A 24,775-nucleotide genomic window follows, 5' to 3' on the forward strand; every position below is an offset into this window, starting at 1 on the left:
TGAGTGACAGATCACTGACCCTGTGCCCTCTGTAAAAGCAGTCCACAAATTAAACCACCGAATGATCTCTCCTACCCAAAATGAATCTTTAGGGTATCAAGGTCTGTTTTAGACTTCAGAGAAAACTCCACACTCCTCTTTCTCATTAAAGTCAATTTATCCCGGCAATAAGTAGAATCAAGGCCTGCAGCAGGATAGGTTCTATGGTGCTTGGAAGGTCAGCAGATGTAACGGAGCTGGGGACAATAGCAAGGGCAACTGCTGACAGGAGAGTGGGAATATGGAGAAGCTCACAGATGTTGTCACCTCATCCCTTTCCTCTTAGCCCCCAACTCTAAACTTGAAGAGAGAAGAGAGAGACTAGACTCTGGTGGGGCCTAAAAACTAAACAGAAAAAGGACACATATACAGGCATTTTTTTTTTCTGAGTTAAACTAGATCAAACTTGTGAGGCCATAAACATGTTGCTTGGGAACATCAGCTCTGTGGTCAGAAAGCCCAGGTGTTAATCTTGCTTCAACCACGTACTCATTACGTCACCTCAGGGATGAGTTATTTAACTACAGCTTTGGGCTTTGGTTTTCAACACTGTGGGAAAAAATAAGTCTTAAAAATAGCTTAAAAGTATAAAATAACAGTAATACAAAAAAAAGAAAATGAAATAGTTTTCTGCTATGTGACCAGTCCCATAGAGTTGCTTTTGTCTTTCTAGTTGCTACTACTAAGGTTTATATTATTTTAATGCATATCCATAGACAATATGTTTATACAAAAATACAAGGCCTGACTCTGTATATGCCCTCAAATACTGCTGATAAGTTTCACTGATGACAAATATTGCCAATTTCTGAAATGGCATAGGTCAAATAAAATCCTTAAATGACATTTACCAAGGTGAAAAACAGCATAGAAGGAACACAGTTGTTTACCAGTTCTTCATGGACCACAGATCCAAGGACAGAAAACATATGGGGGCCCTGGATGGTATGATTATATTACTCTGCGGGGCAGGAGCCTCTTTTAAAGTATATGAGAGAGCCCCGGAATCAGTACCAATAGACTATGCTCCGTAGCTTCATCTTGTTAGAGCATTGAGAGCATGCACAAGTTATTAAACATGTATGAGACTAGTTTATATATGTATTTGTGTATATACACACATACATCAATGCCATATACGTAAGTATCCTTTAAAATTATTGTTAGACCCAATGCATTTTCCTGGGGCATTATGCAATGTCTGAAGGGCTTCAAGGGCACAGGCTCACAACCTCTTGCATAAATTTGCAGGTGATCTTTCCCTCATTCAGATCACCCTTCCTGACATTGCTCAAGTAGTGCTAGTATTTCACCGACCCTTCCAAAAAGAAGCCACCCAGGGCTGTCCTGGGCTCCATTTGTCACCTTCCCCTTTCTTTGCAGCATGTTTTGAGGCACTTAGTGCCATTAGGAAAAATTATGTCATTCATGCCTTATCCCGGGCCTGCCTCCTGCTCCCAGGTGGAGCACCAGATGCATAATGGGGCCATTTAAAAATGCTACCTTAGAAAAAACAGCTCTACACAATTAGTGAGATGATGCCAAGGAGTACTCTTCCTTTGCCTCCAGCATGAGTTATCTTCCAGGAAAATAAATTGCTGTACCAACCGTGGAGCAGCACAATTAAGAGGGAAGGAAATTGCAGGAACATACTGCAGCATCCCCTAGACGGATGATGGAGAGTGCAGACAAAGACATGCCACTCCTAAGTCCATGCATCTTTCTCTGTAGAGCTAATATATGGAATGTTTCAAGTCATCCCTGGGAGTCAGACAACATACTAAATATTGACTCATTGGGAGCTTGAATGAGAGGTCTAATTAATTTAAGTGGTATTAAGAAGAAGATGTTTCATAAACTCTAGGAAGTCATCAAAACACCAAAGAGAAGAAAGACATAAAAAGAGGAAAAGGGATAATCAGGGATACACACACCCATGCCTGAACACGTGTGTGAGAGAGACAAGGAAGTCATGAAAACATCATCAAAGTTCCAAAAAACATTCTTTTCAAGATGGTGAAAAATATGATCTGCCATAATTAAAAATAATCAAAGGTACCTTTAAGCATGGTACATTAGTTTTAATTTTATTTTAGTGATTGGCTATGAGCGGAAATGACTCAAATGTCCTTTTCTGGGAAGAAATGTCCTTTGCATTGCCTAAGACAATGCTTTTGACTGAACAAAGACTAAGCATTTTTTATGATTATGGGTATTTTTTCTAATGTTCTGTGATACAAACCTGTAACCTAAAAATAACTCTTTTCTGTCTGTGTGTGGTGGGGAGGAGTAGACCTGACCTCTACAGGCCCTTAAAAGTACAAGCACGTGAGTGTTTATGGGTATTGTTTCTGACATTCCTAGAAGACAAAATCTCACAGCAAACTTCCTGATGCCCTGGGTCTTACAATTCTTCTGTCCCCTCTTCTGCAACGATCCCTGAGCTTTAGGTGCAGAAATTGTATGATATATGTATATCCGTTTAAACTTGACTCTGCAACTCTTCATTTAGTTTAGTTGTTTTCTGTAATTGCCTCTCTATACTACATAGAGGAGTTTCTTGATGAGTAAACATGAACTAGATGAAGATAACAAAGGACATGTTAATGTGAACTGGAGAAGGTCTACAAGGTCCCAACTCTACAAAAAGAACAATAGTCCAGTAAGAAAGCTGAAAGGGGAGAATTAGTTCTGCCCAGGGAAGAGCACATAGATTGTTTACCCCAAACCAAATAATTAACTCTGAAAATATACAAACAAGAGACATTATACAAGTGGAACAGGCTGTGTTTAGAACTACATAAAGCACATATATGCTTAGCAGCAACAAACGAAAGAAAAATAGGCCATGAATTTGAAAAAGAACAAGGATGTGTATATGAGAGGGTTTGGAGGGAGGAAAGGTAGGTTAGAAATGATGTCATTATATTAAAATCTCAAAAATGACCAGAAAAAAAACTCGAGTAAATTCAAATGGGGCCCCTAAAGCTGCCATGGGGAAACAAATTTGGTTTTAAGGAACATCCCGTGAACACACATTCACACCTGCAAATGCGTGCAGGTTAGGTTGTGCAATGCTTCCCTAAGCTTTGAATGGTGCAAAGACTATGCTAGGCTGGAGATATGACTCAGTAATTAAGAACACTGTCTGATTGCTCTTCCAGAGTGTTTAAGTTTGATCTCCAACACCCACACACAGGTGCACAATTGTGTGTAACTACAGTTCTAGGGGATCCAACATCCTTTTGAGGCATCTACCTATACTAGGCACACATGTGATGTACAGACATATAAGTAGGCAAATGTATACGCACAGAATAAAAATTCAAAGAAATCTTCTGTTGTCTTGTTCTGAGAATCATGAACATTATCAGACAATTCAGCCACAAGTATCTTGTGATCCACAGCTTGACTATATGGGCCCTCCTACAATCTACTATCACAAAGGGACAACAGGATGTACTTGCTCCAGGTTGTCAAGGTTATTGTTGTTATGGCTGCATCATCAGATAGCAGCACTTCTGAGCCACTTTTATCTCAAGCCCTTGCTGAGACACCTTTACTCAATTTAGACTTCTTAAAAACTTCAGGTTTCAGTGAAGTTCAGTGTAAGAAATGTTCATTTTGGATACTTCTGTCTCTTATCAACTGGAAGATGACATTGTTCTTCATGTATCCTATTAATACACTAATAGCAATTTAACTAAGGCAAACATTATCTTCAAATTAAAAGCCTGATTAAATATCATCTCTCTTAATAACCATTTATACTATCAGTAGTGGTGAATATTTACTAGAATTGCTTATTCATTTGTAACCTTAATATATTTATCTAGTACGAACACATCCTAAAAGTCTACACTGGTTCAAAGTCTGCCACAACCCATTATTATTTTTATTTCTAATTTTACATATGGTTTTGTTTCTTCTATTTCCAGTTCTCAGACTCTTATGAAAGGAAACTATATTTGTAGTGAAATTTGTAGAAATTGCAATTTTTCTGCCTGTCTCTGTTCCTCACTGAACTCTTAGAGAATGGGAAGCAAGTTTCCTGTGTCATGGAAAGAAAATTAGAATAAATATGTGCCGGTGTGGACTGACACAGAGGGTTGCACCTGGAGCTCGAGTTCACAGTTGCTTCCCACCATCGACTAACTGTGTGATGCTGGGCAACTTATATTCATTTATTAGTCTTTCTTTGCTTGTCAACGAAGTGTCATGGGTTTCCTTGTAGCACAGTTAAGAGGATAAAGGCATATATATGAACGTGTCAATAAGTGAAGTGCAGTCACCAAGTTGAACACGCTCTCCTGCCACCTCCTCTCCATCAGAAGGAGTGATGATAAAAGATACAGCAATGTTACAATTATCTTTTGAATTCATCTGAGCCAGAGGTGAGCGTTTGCCGAACCTCCCAGGGGTTGTAGAACAACACAGCAATGCATTGAATTGGGTTGTCTAATGCTTTGTATCTGTGTGTCAGTCTTGAGCTAGCTCCATACGCAGGGCACACAGGAGTAGATGTGAAGAACCACTAAGAGGACCTTCCAGAGCGAGGAGTAACGATGAGATGAAGTCATCCAATACTCAGCAGCTGGGAGGTGAAGGAAAGTCAGCACCATAATTTCATTGAGTGAAGTGTTGAGGGTGTGGTCAAACAGTTTACGATGTATGGGACAGCCCAACAATCATAGGCAAATAGTCCCAAAGGGGAGCAATTTGGAAATGGGTGAAAGCACAAGAAGCCAATGTTTGATATCACTTTATAAAAGTCATTAATTTGCCATTAGTAACATCTAGACTTTAAATCATGAAGAAAAAAATCAGAAAGATGGCTCAGTGTCTAAGATGCTGTAAAAGCCTTATGACCAGAATCCAAATCTATGGAAACCACTTAAAGGTAAAAGGAGGGAAGACTAGTCAAGGTTGTCCTTTCGTTTCCAGGAGCAAATCAACACCTCTCTCTCACTCTCTGCCTTTTTTCCCAACACCCCTCCAGCTCACACTTGCCATGCATTCCATACTATTAAATAAAATTAAAATATAGTAAATCATGAAGAATGAGATTGTATTGACATTGATAGGAAACAAAGAAAGAGAGGGAGCAAGGGAGAAGAGGGAGGAGGGAGCAGGAAGGGGGCAAGAGAAGAAGACAGGAAGGAAAGGGGAAAGAGGGAGGAGCATTTATCCCTAGTGTAGCATGACTGTCTATTACACATCTCCAAGCAGGAGCACAGCCTGAGGTCAGAAATGAATTGACAACTTGGAATGTAATCCTCACCACCCTGTGTCTCTGTTCACACTGCTTTCTCTGCTGCTTTTATCTGGATTACAATGAATGTTGAAATCAACACTGCTCTTCTACAATCTTTAGCTCCTGGCTGCTTTTCTTTTCTCCCCCTTTGAATTTATGCTTATATACCCGATTCCCAACTAAACTCATAAGCATCCAAGTGTCTGCATGGAGGGTTGATCTCACTTTCATGTGTATTTTACCTAATGGGGAACTGGCTCCTTCCTACAGTTGTCAAATGCATCTTGCTTACCTCATGGACTTTTCTTCCACCGGCGTATTGAAGTTCCAAGTTTCAGGTTGTTTAGCATAGAAGAAACATAATTAATTTCTTCTCTTACCTACTGTGGGTTGGTAACAAGCCAATTCCTTCTCAAGAACAATTTTATAGTCAAACATTCTATTATAAATATTAACAGAATAAAATAATTCAGCATCTGTGCTTTGATTCATGTAAGACAAATAGCAATCTGACCATCATTATAAGCAGTAAATACTTCACACCAAGTTCACACTTCTCTATTTCATCCCTCTTTCTAGGCATTAATTCTGTATCTCAACCATATATCTGATCTTGCCTCTCCCTGTGACCAAAAATACCTTAATTTCAAAACGACAGAACACTAGTCTTCCTAAGAGAAACAATAACCATCTCAGTAAAGCCAAATCAAACCAGCCCTAATGTCACAACGGAGCATCAACAAGGAAAGTGCCTAAAGCCTCACATTTTATTCTTGCTGGTGAAGATAAAGCAGCATCATAGATGTGCTCTCTTAAAACAAATTGAAGCAAAATATTCCTGCCCTTTATGGCCTAATGCATGTAGTGATTTTTGTTGAAAAGAGTGTTTTAGACAAGCTGAGAAGGACATCAGGAACAAGACCAGAAATACAGGAAGAAGAAACCAAGACGAATATGTGGATGAATCCGGAAGGGGTCACTATTGTCTGGATTATCTCCTGGCCTAGTCTTTTGTATTGAATTTCATTCTATTGACTCCATAATTTGAGTCAGTTGTCTTGCAAATACCGATCCAGTCAATCTTTCCTGTTATTAATATCATGTTTAGTCAGTGCTTCCCCCAGTTTTCTACTAAACCAGACCTTAGCCCTTGGCAAAGGCATGCACCATGTAGCTGAGTGTTCTGATATTTCCTCTGGTCACCTGACCACAAAACTCGCTGGGAAATTAGAGGGGAATATTTTTAATAGCGTTGAAGTATAAAACACGATACTCAAGATTCTGGTCCTGAAACTGCTGAGACCTATCCTGTGACCCAGAACAAGTTATTAAAACACCCCATCTATTTCCGTGTTTGTCTAGTTGAGATAGGTACAACATAAAATATTATGTTGTATATAACATAATACAGTAGTTCCAAAAATGACTGCCATTGGAGGCACAGCAAAATAAGCCCTTCCCAGACCAGTCTCATGCATGATTAGGACTGTTTGCCTATAGATCAAGATAATTATTTAATATGATTTATGGAATAGAAATACAGAAACAAAACCATGCCCCATGCATGTTATAAAAAAAAAAACAGTCCTTGAAATTACTAGGGTATCAGTGCTTACTTTGATTCCTGGTTAACACGATTTTGCAAATCAACTAATCAAGAAGTGAAAACCACTTTCTAGAGCTAAATTTTCTACACATTATTTCCCTCTTCTCTCTTCCTTCTTTCTCCATCCACTTTCCTTTCTTCTTGTCCATCTCCTTATTCTCATTTCCTTCAGTTCTCCTTCCATTTTATAGTTTGACATCCTGCTTTTTTCCTGATAAACATTTTTGCTAATTTTCAAAACCTTTCCCTTTGTTTTTTTCTCATTTTTTTTCACGCCTAGACAAATGGATGCACTATATCCAGAAAGCTCATTAGCTAAGTCCCTAAGGCCATAACATGGCAAGCACATTAGCCTACTAAGTTATTTGTATGTACTTGATTGCCTAAGTTCTGCAGGCCCCGGTGGCTCCTTTGGTCAACAGTTATATTACTGCTGACCCCTATCATTCCATAATTGATATATATTGCTCCCTGATGGAAGCTTGAGCTTAGTTGCAGTTGCTTAGAAAATTTTCAAATCTTGCTGATCATCTCTCTCCCAATGGGTTAGTTTTATATTTTTTTTTCCAATTTTTAAAAGCACGGCTCTTGGCACACCAGTCTCAGAGTAAGAAAGTACAATTAAACACACTAAGGGGAATCCACAAAACATAGAAATTACATAACTAATCAATTTTAAGTAGTATAAAAATGTGGTGACCTAAAAACGTGGCACCTGCAAAAAGCATAATTTTAAGAGTTTAAAGCTATTTATTAATTGATTTTTTTCCTACTGAATTTACATATACATGCACATTAGATTATAACAATGTTTATTTGTTTATGGCACTCTTCCTTTCATGAAGTATAGCAGTTAGCCACTGTGCTCCAGAGACTAGAGGAACAACTGACAGTGGTTTCGGGTCTGACTATGGTAACCTAAGTACAGGATAACCCTGTGGGAGTAACACTCTATGTATTTCTTTATTTAAACCACTCCTAAGTCAAAGTGCCTGTGGAGACTGAACCAGAAGCTCCTGCTTAGCCACCAGGCAATTTGCACCCTGCTACTCCTTTCTACTGAAACTTTAGAGGACTTCCTTGTGATTTGAGAGAAAGCACTTGGAAGTCATCGTGACTTCACAATCTTGGAAATGGAGGATGAACAGGTTGGGGCAGAGCCCACCATCAGGTAATGTCCTGGAGCTTGGAGCTAGATGTATAGTGTACAAACAGATTCTCTGTCCTCTATCTCAAATACTCGTGACTACCCTGGGCTACTTTCTCTTCTAAGCAATGTGTGAGAAGTGATTGAAGATGTGTGCGTCTGATTTTTATTGCTACACTGATGTTTGGACAGAGCGCTTGAACTTCAGTGCTAACAGAGGATGCCTCTGATTTTATCAAAAGATGAGATCCAGAGCAAGAACTTCTTCAACTCTCTACCCATCGATCTTTATGTGTGATTATATCTTATTTCACCTCAGTCCTAGTTAAGAAGAAGAGCTTTCTTGTTTTCCAACCCTCATCTCCAACTATTCTCCTAATATCATTCATCTTGCTCACTTAAAATGTTATTTCTTTCTGTTACTGTGTCAATTTTTTCATTGGTTCATTCATTTCCACAGGTTTCTTATTCTTTACCTGAGAATTCCTCAGATAATGCTGTTAAAACCTATGTAAGTACCACAGGATAAAAAAGCTCTCACCACATCTATAATTCTCTCTGTTCAGGGATGTTGTGCTCATAGTCTTTTCTCCTCTCTGCCAACCTATGAGATGTTCTATTACATGCCCCCCATTGTTTCTTTTGACTTGCACTGGTCCTCATGTCATCGTGACACCACCATCATCCTCTTATGTCTGATACAGCTTGGCGAATAAATTTCTTTCTTTCTTTCTTTCTTTCTTTCTTTCTTTCTTTCTTTCTTTCTTTCTTTCTTTCTTTTTTACTTTATATATAATAGCAATCAAAATTTCCAATTCCTCCACTCCTCCCACTTCCTTCCTGCTCCCCCACACACCCTCCCCTCCACCCCCTTCAGTGCTTGCCCTGTGGCAAGTCCAAGGCCCTAACCCCTACATTCAGGCTTAGGAAGATATGCATCCAAATAGAATCAGATCCCCAAAAGCCAGTTTATGCACTAGAGACAAATCCCACTGCCATTATCATTGGCCTGCCAGTCTGTCCCAACTGTCAGTCAGATTTAGTGGGTCCAGTTTGATCTCATGCTCCTTCAGTTCCAGTCCAGCTGGAGTTAGTTAGCTCCCATTAGCTCAGGCACACTGTCACAGTGGGTGGACCAACTGCTCATGGTCCTGACTTCCTTGCTCATATTCCCCCTTTTTCTGCTCTTCAACTGAACCTTGGGAGCTCAGTTTAGTGCTTTGATGTGGGTCTCTGTCTCTATCTCCATCCATTGCTGGACGAAGGTTCCATGGTGATATTCAAGATAGTCATCAGTCTAACTACGGGGCAAGGCCACTTCAGGCACCCTTTCCTCCACTGCCCAGGGTTCTAGCTGGGGTCATCCCATGGACTCCTGAGAATCCCTCCAGAGCCAAGCCTCTTGCCAACCCGAAAATGACTCCCTCAATTAAGATATTTCCTTCCCTGATCCCATATCCGTCCTTCCTCCATCTCAACCATCCCACTCTCCCAAGCTCTCCCCAATCCTCCCCTTCTCCACTCTTCCCTCCCCCCACCTCTTGCTCCCAACTTTTGCTTGGTGATCTTGTCTGCTTCCAATTTCCAGGAGGATCTATATATGTTTTTCTTTGGGTTCTCTAGGATCATGAACTATATGATCAATGTCCTTTGTTTATGGCTAGAATCCACTAATGAATGAGTATATATCATATTCATATTTTTGGGTCTGGGTTATCTCACTCAGGATAGGGTTTTCTATTTCCATCCATTTGCATGCAAAATTCAAGATGTCATTGTTTTTTACCGCTGAGTAGTACTCTAATGTGTAGATGTGCCACCCTTTCTTTATCCATTCTTCCATTGAGGGGCATCTAGGTTGTTTCCAGGTTCTGGCTATTACAAATAATGCTGCTATGAACATAGTTGAACAAATGCTTTTGTAGAATGATTGGGCATCTCTTAGGTATATTCCCAAGAGTGGTATTCCTGGATCCTGAGGTAGGTTGACTCCCAATTTTCTGAGTAACTGCCACACTGATTTCCAAAGTGGTTGCACAAGTTTTCATTCCCACCAGCAATGGATGAATGTTCCTCTTATTCCACATCCTCTCCAGCATAAGATATCATTGGTGTTTTTGATTTTAGCTTTTCAAACAGGTGTAAGATGGCATCTCAAAGTTGTTTTGATTTGAATTTTCCTGATAGCTAAGGAAGTTGAACATGTCCTTAAGTATGTATCGTTTGGCCACTTAAAATTCTTCTGTTGAGAATTCTCTGTTCAGTTCAATACCCCATTTTTTAATTGTCCTGAGTGAGGTAAGCCAGACCCAAAAAGAGGAACATGGGATTTACTCACTCATAATTGGCTTCTAGCCATTAATAAAGGACATTGAGCCTATAATTCGTGATCCTAGAGAAGCTAAATAAGAGGGTGAACCCAAAGAAAAACATATTGTTATCCTCCTGGATATTAACCTTCATCAGGCAATGAAGGGAGACAGAGACAGAGACCCACATTGGAGCACCAGACTGAAATCCCAAGGTCCAAATCAGGAGCAGAAGGAGAGAGAGCACGAGCAAGGAACTCAGGACCGCGAGGGGTGCATGCACATACTGTGACAATGGGGATGATCTATCGGGAACTCACCAAGGCCAGATGGACTGGGTTATTTAGAATTTTAATGTGTAGTTTCTTGAGTACTTCATATACTTTAGAGATCAGTCCTTTGTCTGATGTGGGGTTGATGAAGATCTTATCCCATTCAGTAGGTTGCCTTTCTGTCTGAATGACTGTGTCCTTTGCTTTATAGAAGCTTCTCTGTTTCAGGAGGTCCCATTTATTTATTGTTTCTCTTACTGTCTGTGCTACTAGGGTTATACATAGGAAGTGGTCTCCTGTGCCCATGCATTGCAGGCTACTTCCCACTTTCTCTTTTATCAGGTTCAGCGTGGTCAGATTTATATTGAGGTCTTTAATCAATTTGGACTTGAGTTTTGTGCATGGTAATAGATATGCACCTATTTTCATTCTTCTACAAGTTGACATCCAGTTATGCCAGCACCATTTGTTAAAGAAAGCACCATTTCTTTCTTCCATTGTATAATTTCAACCTCTTTGTCAAAAATCAGATGTCCATAAGTTTGTGTATTAATATCTGGGTCTTCAATTCGATTCCATCTGTCAACATCTCTGCTTTTATGCCAAGAGCAAGCTGTTTTAATTACTGTAGCTCTATAATAGAGTTTGATATCAGGGATGGTAATGCCTCCAGAAGTTCCTGTATTGTATAGGATTGTTTTGGCTATCCTGGGTTTTTTTGTTTGTTTGTTTTTCCATGTAAAGTTGATTACTGGTACTTTCTAAAAAGGAATCTTACACGTACCTTTCAGGCTCAGAGAACATGGATTGTCAGCATCATTTATAGTCATCAACTCTTGCAAAGTGATTCATTTAAGGAATTCAAGAGTTTCTATAGGAAACTACGGCTTTAATAGCAGATGTTTAAGATGTGATCAGGTACTGCTGAGTTTCTGGTATTCACAGAAGAATATGTTAAAACAGTTGCCACCAATACCCACCTTTTCTTCAGGGCAACACAGCTAGTTACACTGAGGAAAGAATGCACATCCAGGCTACAACTCAAACAAAATGAGCTTGATTTTCATCATGCTTTGTCATGTGGGAAAGCTCTGCTTGTCAATGTCCAGGGCAAACAGAAGCCACAGACATGCACTTCAGCTTCTTTTCATCCTGACTAAAGACATTTCTTTGGTCTAGATAGTAACAAAACTGAAATCAGAGACACAAAGCTGCTGGAGCAAAAATCCCTGAGTCCCTGATGACTCTTCAACTCTCTGGGAGTCACTATTCCCCAATTTGTTTAAAGTGTCAAAGTAAACTTGTGCAGTATGAAAGGTCTCCTGGAACTAACTATGGAAAATCCCTGTTGAGCGAGTTTCTTATAATCCTTCTCTAGTGTTCAGTAAGTGGCTTCAGCTGTTTCTTATCTTCTCTAAGAGCCACAGTTGCAGCTCCAGTTTCTCCTAGACCTTTCTCCCCTCACATGCCCCATAGTCACCTAGCTTCAGTGAATAACATTGAACACATCTACCTACTCTAGAAGACCCGATCTTCCCACTATGTGTAGCATTTAGTGGGTTTTGCCATCATTAGCTAAGTTTCCAGTTCCCAGAACATTAAAGTTAGTCTTGCTCATTCTTACCTACAATTGATTACAGCCTTAACTTACAATTGGGTATTGACTTCGCGCTTCCTGGGCTTGCTGAGATTTCATGCCTCTAGGCATGCTCACTGCTTCCCTTTTTAAGTTCTATTAAACAAACCCTTCCAACCAGTCACTTTCCCCAGCCCCCTGCTTTCTGACCTATCAGTACCATCTAACAGTTAACTACCAAATGCACAGATGTCTTCATGTGCCTCTCAAGCTTCAAGCCAATAATCTCTAAAGTGAAGTCCTGTTTACCCTCACTCCACAGTATACACACTAACAGTATAAGCAATGAATGCTGTGCCCAGTCAAACCACTCTGCTCCTCTACCTCCAACCAAGCTAGTTTTCTATGTGTTCTTGTCTTATTGTCTTATGTGTCTGAAACCTCTTCTGTCCTCTTACAAAAAAAAAAACCCAGACAAACAAACAAACAAACAAACAAAATGCTTGCTACTGATCAGTCTGTGCCCAAATTTGGATCAGGCAATTTCTGTACCTTTCACTTTCCCACTCTGCATACTGGAGAAATTAATTACTCCCTTGCCTGTACAACCAAGCACATCCCTGCACACTATAAGTACACAGTTTATTGCATTGCTCTACCTGCATGCCACACACTTGCAGGCATTTTATTTATGTTACTTTTGTACAGACATGAGCATCATCAAAGACCCGCTGGATAGTGACTGTCTTGTGGTCCAGATGTGTTGGTGTACTTGGCAGAGAGAGGCACTCAACAGGTTTTCTGATTTTAATGAACTGTGCTTTGGTCTCCTATAGTGAGAACATGCAACTTCAGAATAAATGTGTATCGTATAGACTTACAAATGAGAGGTGATGGATTTTAATTTGATGCTGTATTATGAGAAAGTATTTCAAAACATTTCACTTCACTTATTCAGCTTCTCTGCCTTAAACTCTAGCACCCACAGAATATATTCTGCCTATTCATTCCGGAGTCACAGCCACCCAGACTTACTGCTTTCTCAAGCGTGTTTGCTAAGAGTCCTGTCACATAAGCCTGATTTTGTAAATGATCTAGTTTTAAATATAAAACCTGTGTGAGAGTTAAAAATAAGCTTCTGTGTTTTAACAGTGTGCTCGACTGTTTGTAAGATACCCCATGACCGGTTAGCTTTCAATTAAAAGACAACAAAAAAGACAGATAGGAAGAAGCAAGGAGATAGGAGAAAGGTAAGAAAAGGTGAATGTAGGGTCACTGGACTACTCAAGCAAGGAGAGTTTGGCACACAAAAGTGAAATGTACTAAAAGCTTTCCAGAATCCACCTGCAAGCAGATGTCAAGAGACGTAAAGGGGGACATGCTTTCCTCTGGCAGATTCCTTTTTCTAATGGAGAACTGTGGGCAAACAATGACAAGTGGCTTTGGAGTCACAGTGATACATGGATACATGATGGCCCCACTTGTAAATGGCCAGTCCTTAGTTTTACATCGCTCCTGCCTGTTCTCGCTAATCAATGTGTAAAATTCATGAATTTAAATCACCATACCAAACAATGGTGAAGGTAAAACCTATCTATATATCTCAAGATTACATTTTGGCTGGAAAATTAGCAATCATTTTTTTAAAATACATAGTTTTATTTGAAACACTTTTAAGATTTAAATATATTTTGGTTGTATTCTTTCCTTTTCCCAAATCCTTCCAATCCTCTACCCCTCCACACTAACCCAACTTTAAGTTATTTCTCAACAAACAAACAAAACAGACCAATGCAACAAACCCCCCAAAACAAGCCAACAAAAACGAAGTATCAACAACAACAACAACAAAAATAAAACACCACCCAAAAGAAGAGAAAAACAAAACAAAATACCAAACTGTAACCAAATAAAAGCGCGCATAAAGCTGTGGGGTCCATTATGTGTTGGTCAGCGACCCCTAAACATGAAGGCTGCCCAGCGGTTGTGAATGCATGGCATGACTCCATCAGAGAAAACTGGTTTTCCTTCTCCTAGCAGACAGAAATAACAGTTCAGGTGTTAACCTTTACCTTAGGGCCTACGTTCTCAGTTATTTATTTTTTAACACAACAAAGTAAAATATAATAAGATGGAACAAATATGTCCCATCACAGTCGGCCAGGACAAACCAACAGAAGGAAAGAGCCCAAGAGAAGGCACATGAATCAGAGGCCCACTCATTGACACACTGCGAATTCTCATAAGAACACTAAACTGGAAGCCATAATATTTTCTAGAAAGCTTTGTTTGTTTTCTTGGTGTCCTCCACCCCTATGGGTCTTACACTCCTTTCTTCTCTTCTTCTTTTGGGATCCCTGAGCTCTGAGGGGAGAGATTTGATGAAGACATCCCACTCAGGGCTGAGTGTTCCAAGTTCTCTCAGTCTGTGTAGAATATCTGCTCTGGGTCTCTGTATGTGTTCCCATTGGCTACATGAGGAGGTTCCTCTGATGATGCTAAATGAGGTACTGATTTATGAGAATAGAAATCATTTATTTTAATAGCTCTGTCAAGACTGTATCTGTGGATATGCCTTAAATATTTTTGGGAGCTTTGTTTTTTGTAAGACAAAAGCCCTTGTATATATTTGGAAAATCAAATGTGTGTGACTATGGACCTTGTAAAGATGATGGCTGTGTAAAATGCTGAGTGAGGACAGAGAGAAGACTGGCTGTTTAATAGTTTAGAAATACAGCTCAGATAGCATAATGCACACATGTGATATGCTCATGCCTAGGTCATTATTGATTTACTGTCATTTGGCCCATAATTTTTCAATGTTTTTAATTTAAATAATGGGCAAGTGACAAAGTCAGTAGAAAGAAAACACTCAATGTTGAATTCAGATCGTTTCCCGAAATAGCAATGCTCACCATGAGACTAGCAGCACTGCTGTGAACCTCGTCCTCACAGGCCGAGCAACAGCCAGTATCTAGACACAGCATCATGATACAGTTCTTCAATATCTTATGCAAGATATTCAACACACTATAAAAGATACTGTGATAAAAATTTGTCTATGTTAGCTGGGCAATGGTGGCACGTGCCTTTAATCTCAGTGCTCAGAGGCAGAGGCAGGCAGATCTCTCTGAGTTTCAGAGCAGCCTGGTACACAGAATGAGTTCCAGGATAGGCTCCAGAGCTACACAGAGAAACCCTGCCTCTCATCTCCCTCCCCCCACAAAAATCCTGTCTATGTACCTTGTAAATAAGCATATACGCTTTGTTCCTGTTTAATGAAGAATAGCTACAGTGTTGAGTAGTATATATGAAGTAAATTCATTTCTTACTTGTGATATTTACAATGTACAGCTGGTCAATCAGTATATAATTACATCCTAAGTAAAAAAAAAATCATTACCAGTTACTGTATAATTCTGTCTGTAGTATATATATGTACCCATGGATATGTGTATATTTCTATGTAGACATGCTATTAAAGCTTATATTGATTGTGTCCTAATAAAATATATTTTTTTGAAAAGTGAAAGTTCATAAGCCTTGATTTCCATCTATGTTCTTTTCTAAAATTTGTATATCACAGACATAAATCTTTATTTCCTTCCCTGACCTTTGCAAAAATAAAAAACAAGAGAAAAATCCTACCAATTTTTTTTCTGAATAATTCACTCTTGCCTTGCAAGTCTCAATTTTTTTTTCATAAATTCAATGCTGAACACCAAAAGAGAAAACACAGAGGTCTTTGACGGGAAACCCCAACTTTGACATTTACTTGCATGACCCCAGAGAAGCTATTTAACCTTTCTGTATTGCATTGCTTCAGATATTAAAGAAAACAAAGCAATTCAATAAATATCCCCTAGAATGTGATTGTAATGATTGGGCTAAAACTCAGGCCACCGAGAGATAATCAATAATGATTAGCTTCCTCTCTCTGCCCCTGATGATAACCTTTCCTTTTTATGTAACTTAATTTCCTTCAAGAACATCAATTCATTAAGAGAAAGTTCCATGTTGGGATATAGAAGGATGAGATTCTGCTAATGCAGAAGCAAACTGGTACAGTTTTTAAAAGGGTACTAGCAATATGGCTTTCTAAAATGTTCATCATACTTTATCTTAAATTTATAATCTTGGTCCATGTCCTTCTCAAAGTCACTGATAACTGAATCCAAAATAGATATCAAATATTATTTTATTACTGTACTTGCTCTAGAGAAATGATCAATGTTATTAAAAGATGAGCAAAAACCACCAGACATTATTTCTACCATGGCAATTTAAAAGTATCTTGAAACTCAAGGCCACTGAAAAATTTATTCAAGTTCCTCTAATGCAAAATATTTATAATATTCTATATCAAAAATTATACATGAGAATTTTTAATCTCAGAACCAGAATTTATTTGTTATAAAAATAAATATGTAGAAAATAAAAATTTATAACAATAAAATAACTGAAATAATATATAATTTTACATTTATCTTAAAATCTTCCAGAGCTCAATTTAAAGTTCCCTCTGTATTCTTTATAAGGTCTAAAAACTGTTCTATATGCCCATAAATTTCCTATTCAGATAGTATCCAAAAGCTATATATTTTTTAATCTCTGGAGTAAAAAAAAAAAACATTTTAACATTTTAAAAAGAAACCTGGAAAGTGATTGTAATGGCAATGACTGGGCTAAAACTTAGATCAGAGATAAATAATCAATAATGATTAGTTTTTTCTCTCTGTCCCTAATGATAACCTTTCCTTTTTTATAACTACATTTACAGTACAAGCAATTTATACTAACTGTGAGCAAGCTTGTCCTATGCTAAATTCATCTGAGAGATGGTGGTGGCATCTTCTGTGTGCAATGGTGCAAGTGACAGGCAGAGTACTCACGGCTGACATGATGAGCTCGCCCCCCAGGTTTTGGATCTCAGCTTTAACTTGACTGCAGATTTTCAGCTGGTGGGAGTAGAATTTAATCTGTTCCAGATAAGCCAGCAAGTCCTGTTTGCACGGTGGATCTGGGCACTGCAAGTATAACAGAGATAAAAGTAGGAATATCACAATAAAGAAGAGGTACATCCCAGTGGGGAAATACACACACCATGGATACCACATAGGGCAGCAGTTTTGCACCAGCCTCATTTCTTATGCCAGCCTAGGTATAGTCTCATACACTTCTTTGGAAAACTTTTGTTGAAACAACTTCTTTGTTCTTCAGGTGTAGTGTCTGGGGTTAGACCAAGTACTTACTATAGGAATGTACAGATATGAAGAAATACATAAAGAGCTGCCTTCAATCTATTACAAGTTTAGCAGCCTTCAGATTATGTAGACAGGAAGAAATAGTAATTTGCAATTATCTCATCACCATGAGAGTATTTATAGGAATCACTACAAGAATATACTATGAAATGCGGAGTTTTTTTTTTACTCTCTTCCCTATGATATTTGTGTGAAGAAACAAAATCCACAACAAGGCATCTTAAGCTGTATTATTTTCTGCTTTAAATGCTCTTACTGGGGCAGAAAAAGGAAATTATTTCTACTTGAGATGATATATGCAGATTCAATGCAGGTAAGAAGCAGAAAACTCATGTTTTTAAGGGAATAACAAAACTCTTTTTCAAATCCAGTTCCCCTTGGTGATTAATTTTCTATAAGGAACTCCTATGAAAATAGTTCTATATGTTGCTATACCATGGCAAATGTCTCAGGATAAAGGTGAGTCCTCCTGCTGTCTTCCCCATGAAGTTATAGGCTTAAGTTTGTTCCTCACTTTAATTCTATTTTTAGTAACTTTTCATAAGAACTTAGATATGCAAGCAGAAACTCATGACCAAAGAAATTTATTGCTACAATACTTGAAATATGAAAATCAGAAATAATACAACATAGTAGAAAGAGGAGATATATATTTCTGTCTAAATACTGTAACACTGTACCATTTCAATGTATTTTCAGAAGCTGGAGAAAGGCTCAGTGGTTTAGAGTGCCTGTTGCTCTTGCAGAGAATTCAGACAAGTCTTAGAACCTATGCCAGGTCGCACAACCACCTTTACCTAGTGTTTTAAGGGACGTGAAACTCCCTTCCTGCTTCCTCAGGTACCTACAGATTATGTATGACATTCAATTACACAAACAATATGCCTAAATAAAATAATATACAATAAAATACTTAAAATGTTTTCAAATTATATGGGAGAATAATGTTCAGTGATGAAAAGTTAAAACCTTTGGATTTAAAACTGTATGCATCACTTCAGCTAAATTGGATCAAATGTGAAATTTTTAACCATACTGAAAAGGAATTATATAAAAATGATAATGGATATAATACAATCAGTTGTCTCTACTTTCTTCATATATTACATTTGTCTTGAAATAAATACACATTATTCCCATAATAATACAATGATATTAAAAATCTTTAAATTGAATTATACAAATTAAAAGGTAGGATGAATGGCCACCAGTGTGATGGTTCAGTAGTTAGGATGCTTGCCACCAAATCTGATGACCAGAGTTCAATTTCTAGAACTCACAAGGTAAAAGAAGAGATCCGATTCCTGTGATTTAACCTCTGACCTCCACATGTATATTGTAGCATGTAAGTCATGCCCGCCATCCATAAATAGATAAATGCAAGACTGTCAGATGATAGACCAGAAATATCTCTCATAAATATTTGAATTCATCTACTGCAATCACCTTCCACTATCTACTGAGGAGAGGTCCCAGGACATATATGGATACCAAAATCCAAAATCACTTAGTTCATCTTAAATAAAATGGAAAGTATGTGTGCATAACTTAAACACACTCTTCTGGTAAACTTTAAATATATCTATAGTGCATATAAATAATTAATAAAGTTTAAATAGTATATAAATATTTGGGACATCGTATTGCTTGGAAAATTTAATAGCAGGAAAGAAAGACAGTGTGTGAACAATACACATATACCATCAAAGTTTCACCTATAACAAACTCAATGAGAAGTGACTGAATTGGTGGGTACAGAACTCATGTGCGCAGATGGATAACTATTTTGTAACTAAAATGAGACATGGTTGGGAAATACCTGAGAAGGTTATTCTATTTCACACTGTTAAATACTTTGGTTCACACATCTCTAAGTCAGATGTACAAGATGAGGCCATGGAAACTTGTACTCAAAATTAATATTAATCAATAAATGAATTAAATATATTCCTCTGCAAAAACATTATTCACCCATAAGACAGAAATAAACACATACAAAGCTTGGTGGAACAGGATCATCAGCCACAAAGATATTAGACGGATGGTAAAAGGAGTTGAGATAAAAGTGTTTTGTTTTGTATTGTTTGGTATTTGTGTATATGTGTGTTTTGAATAGGGAGTTAACAGTAGTCTACAAACTTATTAGTGAGGACTTAATTGAAGTTTGATAAAAGGAAGCAAGAAAGAACAAAGAGCAGAAGAGAAAGAAGAAAAAAGAAAAACAGAAGCTGGGGAACGATGGTAGCCAATTCTCACATAGATTTTCCTGCCTGCAGGATGCTACTCTAAATAATTGGCATGGTATCACTCTAGGTAATCAAACTCTGAGACACAGGTGACTTCTTCTTATGAAGAAGGGTGTGTTCCCCAACTGTTTCATCATGACAGGAAGTGCGTACTCACTAGAGACTTCCTCCACGTGAGGCACCGCACCTGGTCTTTCAAAAGCATGATGTTTCGTATCAGAGCACGTCAGACAGACCTAGATAATGCCATTGGGAAGATCTCCAAACTAAACTCTAGAAATAGTTTGAGGGTTTCGTTTTCTCTGACTCATTCATATGGATGAACAATTATCTTTTCTACACAGCACTCCTTCAAAACACTTTTGATTTTACTTATTGAAGATCTTTCTCTTTATTCTTTTCTCTTATGGTCAGAACCTATGGCAGTCCTGGTATAGATGGTGATTTATCTATCATGTAGGTATATTCCCTGTATAACTCTTCCATTATATGGCAGTTGTATAGACACCTGCATAAATCCATGGATCCACTATAATGTTAATCAACAAAAGCAGAAACCTAGCCAAAAAGCGGCAGTTTCCTTGCCAATTAATAAGTAGCAGTGGAGAAGGAATTTAAACAATATGGAGACTTCAACCTTACCTCTCTTGCCAGAAACAATGTCACTCTTCTTACAGATATCACTGTATGTAGAACTAAATTGCCACTTGATTTATAAAAGAGCTTCTTAAGTTAGCCTTTTATTTTAAATTATAAATTTAATTACTGTGAATCTGTTCTTTCACGGTTATAAAATTCCTGATGAAATTTACATTGTAACTACTGATTTGCATCTCTTTTTATTGAGAAAAGGTTTTTATACAATATATTTTAATTATGGTTCCCTTCCTCCAACTCCTCCCAGGTCCTCCTCACATCCCTACCCATCTAAATCTACACCCTTTCTTTCTCTTATTAGGATACAAACAGGCCTCTAAAAATGTCCCCCCCCCGATCCTTTCCATATCCCCACCACTCAAATATCCACCTTTCTTTCTCCCCTTCTCAACAGGATACGAATAGGGATCTAAAATTAATGAAAGAAAATAACAGAAACAAACAAAAATAGGGCAAAAGAAACAGCAAAGACAAAAAAGAGCTAAATAAAAAAAAAGCAGAAGAAACACAAACCGAGATACACACACATACATTTGCAATCACATAAAAACAAAATTTGAAGCCATAATATATAAGAAAATTATGTAAGGTTAAAAAAGTCCTCTCCCTGAGAATGGGAAACAGAAGAGATCTCCTGGGTGGACTGTGGGCAGGTACAGATGGGAAAATGAGTAATCAGGCCGGGGGTCACAGAGAGAGAAAGTATTGAAAGAGGCTGCTGGAAAGGGGGAGTATTTTGGGATCAAATAAAAACCTGGTTCAAGGAACTCTCCCAGACAGCTTTAAGTACGACGCCAGCTAAGACTCGTATTAATAGTGGATACATAGCCAGAACTGGTCATCTCCTGTGACCAGGCAAGATTTCAAGCAGAGGAAGTGGGAAAACAACCCAGCTACAAAAGTCTTCAACCTACAGTCTGTACTGCCTATGGGATATGCTGGGGTTAGTATAGCCTAGAGGCTGAGGAAGTGGCCAATGGCTAGAATAGCCTAAAAAACATGCCAGGAGACTAAGCCTCTCACAAACACCGCCAGGAGAGCCAGGTCCCACAGGCTGCATGACCCAGAGACCTAGGATAGAACCAAACACACATGAAGGATAAAAAAAGACAATGTAATGATGTCTGATGTTATTTATACACATAGAGGGTGCCTATCCCAAATCTCAACAGAGAGGGTTCATCCACCAACTGATGGAAACAGATGCAGACCCACAGCTTAACATGTTTAGCCATGTGGCTTGGCATCTTTTCCTCAGCAAGGCATTTTCATCTTGCTTCTTCTGTGTCTGACTTATGACTGACTCTCTGCCTTTCCTCTTCCTAGAATTCTCTTAGTCCGGTTGCAGCCAATAAGCTTTTTATTAAGCTAATACAAGTGATAAATCTTTACAGTGTACAAGAACATTATCCCATACCACTGGGTAGCCATTTCAAACCCTAATAGGAGAGGAGATGCCTAGTCTTACGATATGTCATGTTTTGTTGATTTCCATGGGAAATGTTCCCTATCCTGAACAGATATGCTGGTGTGGATTAGGGGTAGGAACAGAAAGAAGGTGGCGGGAAGGTTTGGAGGAGAGGAAGAAGGGGAAATTGCAACTGGAAATAAAATAAATAAATAAATAAACAGATAAACAAACAAAATTTTTAAGAAGAATGAAAGAAAAAAAAAGTCCTCCAAAAATTATGATTGAGTTCGTTTGTGCTGGCCATCTACTGCTGGCTATGTGGTCTGCCTTTAAGTCTGATTTGCACATCCATTAACATTTTGATGGTACAAACTAAGGTTTTCATTTTAAGCAATTATCACAAAAATTTCAGGTAAATGGATGGAGCTAGAAAAAAAATTGTCTTTTGTGAGTCAACTTAGACACCAAAAGACAATGTATTATTTGATTATATGAAGATTCTAGTTGTTAAGTCTTAAACAAGCTGGCTACAAGCCATATAAGTGGTTAGGTATAAAGTAAAGATCTGGGGGGAAGTGGCTGGAAGACTCTTCTTAGAAATGGGAATCAGAATAAACAGTATGTATGGATGGGCGTGAGGAACATGGGGCCTGAAATGGGAGGATAAGCCGGGCAGATAGCAGGTTGATCTTTGTAAACTGGTGGCAAGGTCCTATTGCTCAAGACACCGCCTAGACTGCATGCAGAAAAGGGGAACCGGTGCCTTCCCAGAGCCTTTACCCAATACTGACTAGTGTTCATGGTTCTTAAAGGTACCCCACATACTACTAGAAGAGAAAGGTAAACACCAGCTAAACTACAAAACCTTCCATCTATAATACCATCCTGCCTGAAAGTATGCTTGTGCAATATTGGCACAAAAGTTGTGGAAGTAACCAATTACTAGCTGATTGGAATTAAGGCCCAATACATCGGATGAAACCCATGCCAACACTACCTATGTGGGTAGCCAAGAATCTGAGAATAAATAGGTAAAACCAAATACTACTATTCTGCTAAGGAATGTAGCAATAAAATTATTGCTAAGGACATTCTGCTAGATCAGTGAGTTGCTCAGCCATCATCATAGAATCTTCTTTTGTCAGGAGATCAGAACAAATTCCGAGACCCACAGCCAGAAAATATGCAGAGAGTGAGAGACCCTTAGAACACTCATCTAAATGGAATATCTTCATCAAAATTTCCCCTAAAGGCTCAGGGAATTCTGGAGAAGAGAGGATAGAAAGATTGTAAGAGTCAATGGGAGTTGAAGAGACCTGGAAGCAAGGCCTGCTGATCACAACAGGACTGAGACATATATGAACTCACAGAGACTGTGTCACTATGTACACAGATCCTGCACAGTCTAAGCCCATGAAGTTCCAGTGCTGAGAGGGGAAATGGATGGATATAAGCTCCCATCCCTAATACAGAAACGATCTCCATTTGATAACTGCTTTTATTCTCAAACCAATAACCAACGATACAGACTCTCACGTTTAACACATTTAAAGAAAATCTTCAATCTTTTTCATGAGACTCTCTCAGGGGTAGGCTGGCAGGCTAGAGAATTCTATTAAGAAAAGGATGATAAGATGGGTATAGGGTTTGAAATGAACTTCTGTAGTTGCTAGCAGCTTGACCCAGATTCATCTTTTATTTACAGATTTGATAAAAATCTTTTCTATCTTGTTGGAAATCAGTTGCTTTTTTTTCATCCAAAGAATCAAATCAGTCTAACAGGTAAATTCTCATGCTCTAGAATGTGTTAAAGCCTGTTGCTGACATTGAAAAAGCCTTTCTAAGGTTTTTGATTTACTTTAATATTTGTGCATATTTGAAGCACTCGGCATTATAATTTCTATAAAACAGTGTATAATGATCAAATCAGCACAAATGGCACACCCATTTCGTTGAATATTCCTATTTATGCAAATCTAAACTGTTTTAATAGTTCTAAACCCATATTTAGAAAAATTATCTACCCAAATTTGAGAATGATCTTTTATTTATTTTTAAATAAATTTATTTATTTTATATACTAGCCTCAGTTTTCACTCCCAGTCCCGTCTATAACCCCCCTATTGTAACCCATTCCCAATTCACTCCTCTTCTGTTTCTGTTTAGAAAGGGGCATTTCTCCTAAGGGTATCAATAAAACATGATATATCAAGTTGTGGTAAGACTAGGCACCTCCCGAAGTGTTAAGTCTGGGCAAGGTGACCCAGTATGAGGAATAGGGTACCAAAAGTCAGCAATAGAGCCAAGACAGCTCATGCTTCCACTGTCAAGAGTCTCAGTAGAGGACCAAACTATACAACTTTAACATATATGACACGTGTCTAGGTAAGTCACCTACAGGCTCCCTGGTTGTCAGTTCAGACTATGTGAGCCCCTATGAGGCTAGGTTAGTTGATTCTAGGTTTTTTTTTTTTGTGGTATTCATTGAGATTTTGATGGTAAAAGCTATTTTTTCTTTTTTAAATGATTATCACAAGATTTTGAGGGCAATGGACGGAGCTAGAAAAGCAATCATCCTCGATGAAGTAACGTAGACACCAAAGAACAAATCTGGAATGTATTTAATTATATAGAGATGCTAGTCATTAAGTCTTCAATATGCTGAATACGATCCATATAACCACAGAGGTTAGGTATAAAGAGCCAGCGTGGGTGCAAAGATCTCCCTCAGAATAAAAAATAGAATGAACATTATGGATGAATGGGTATGAAGGGCATGAGAGACTGTAACGAGAGGATCAAATGGATAGGAAGAGGGAAGGGAAGAGTAAGAGACAAGGCAAGAACACCTAAACCTAAGTGACATTTGAGAGATCATACTGCATGTGTGGTGGTTTGAATAGGAATGCCCCCCCCCGCCAAATTCATACATTCCAATGCCTGGACATTAGGGAGTGATGTTACTTGAAAGGGATTATCTGGCATGGCCTTGGA

At 38.4% G+C, this 24,775-nt stretch overlaps 1 protein-coding gene across 4 annotated transcripts in view; it reads right to left on the minus strand.

Moving 5' to 3' along the window:
- Ctnna3 (catenin alpha 3) overlaps positions 1 to 24,775 on the minus strand; it is a 1,278,003-nt gene that overhangs the window by 27,521 nt on the left and 1,225,707 nt on the right. For all 4 annotated transcript variants that reach the window (XM_075980084.1, XM_075980083.1, XM_075980082.1 and 1 more), the window contains exon 17: positions 17,096 to 17,230. In XM_075980084.1, coding sequence (XP_075836199.1) covers positions 17,096 to 17,230 — 135 coding nt within the window. The remainder of the gene's footprint in view (positions 1 to 17,095; positions 17,231 to 24,775) is intronic.

Source organism: Microtus pennsylvanicus, chromosome 7 (genome assembly GCF_037038515.1).
Source record: "Microtus pennsylvanicus isolate mMicPen1 chromosome 7, mMicPen1.hap1, whole genome shotgun sequence".
NCBI classification, from domain to species: Eukaryota; Metazoa; Chordata; class Mammalia; order Rodentia; family Cricetidae; genus Microtus; species Microtus pennsylvanicus.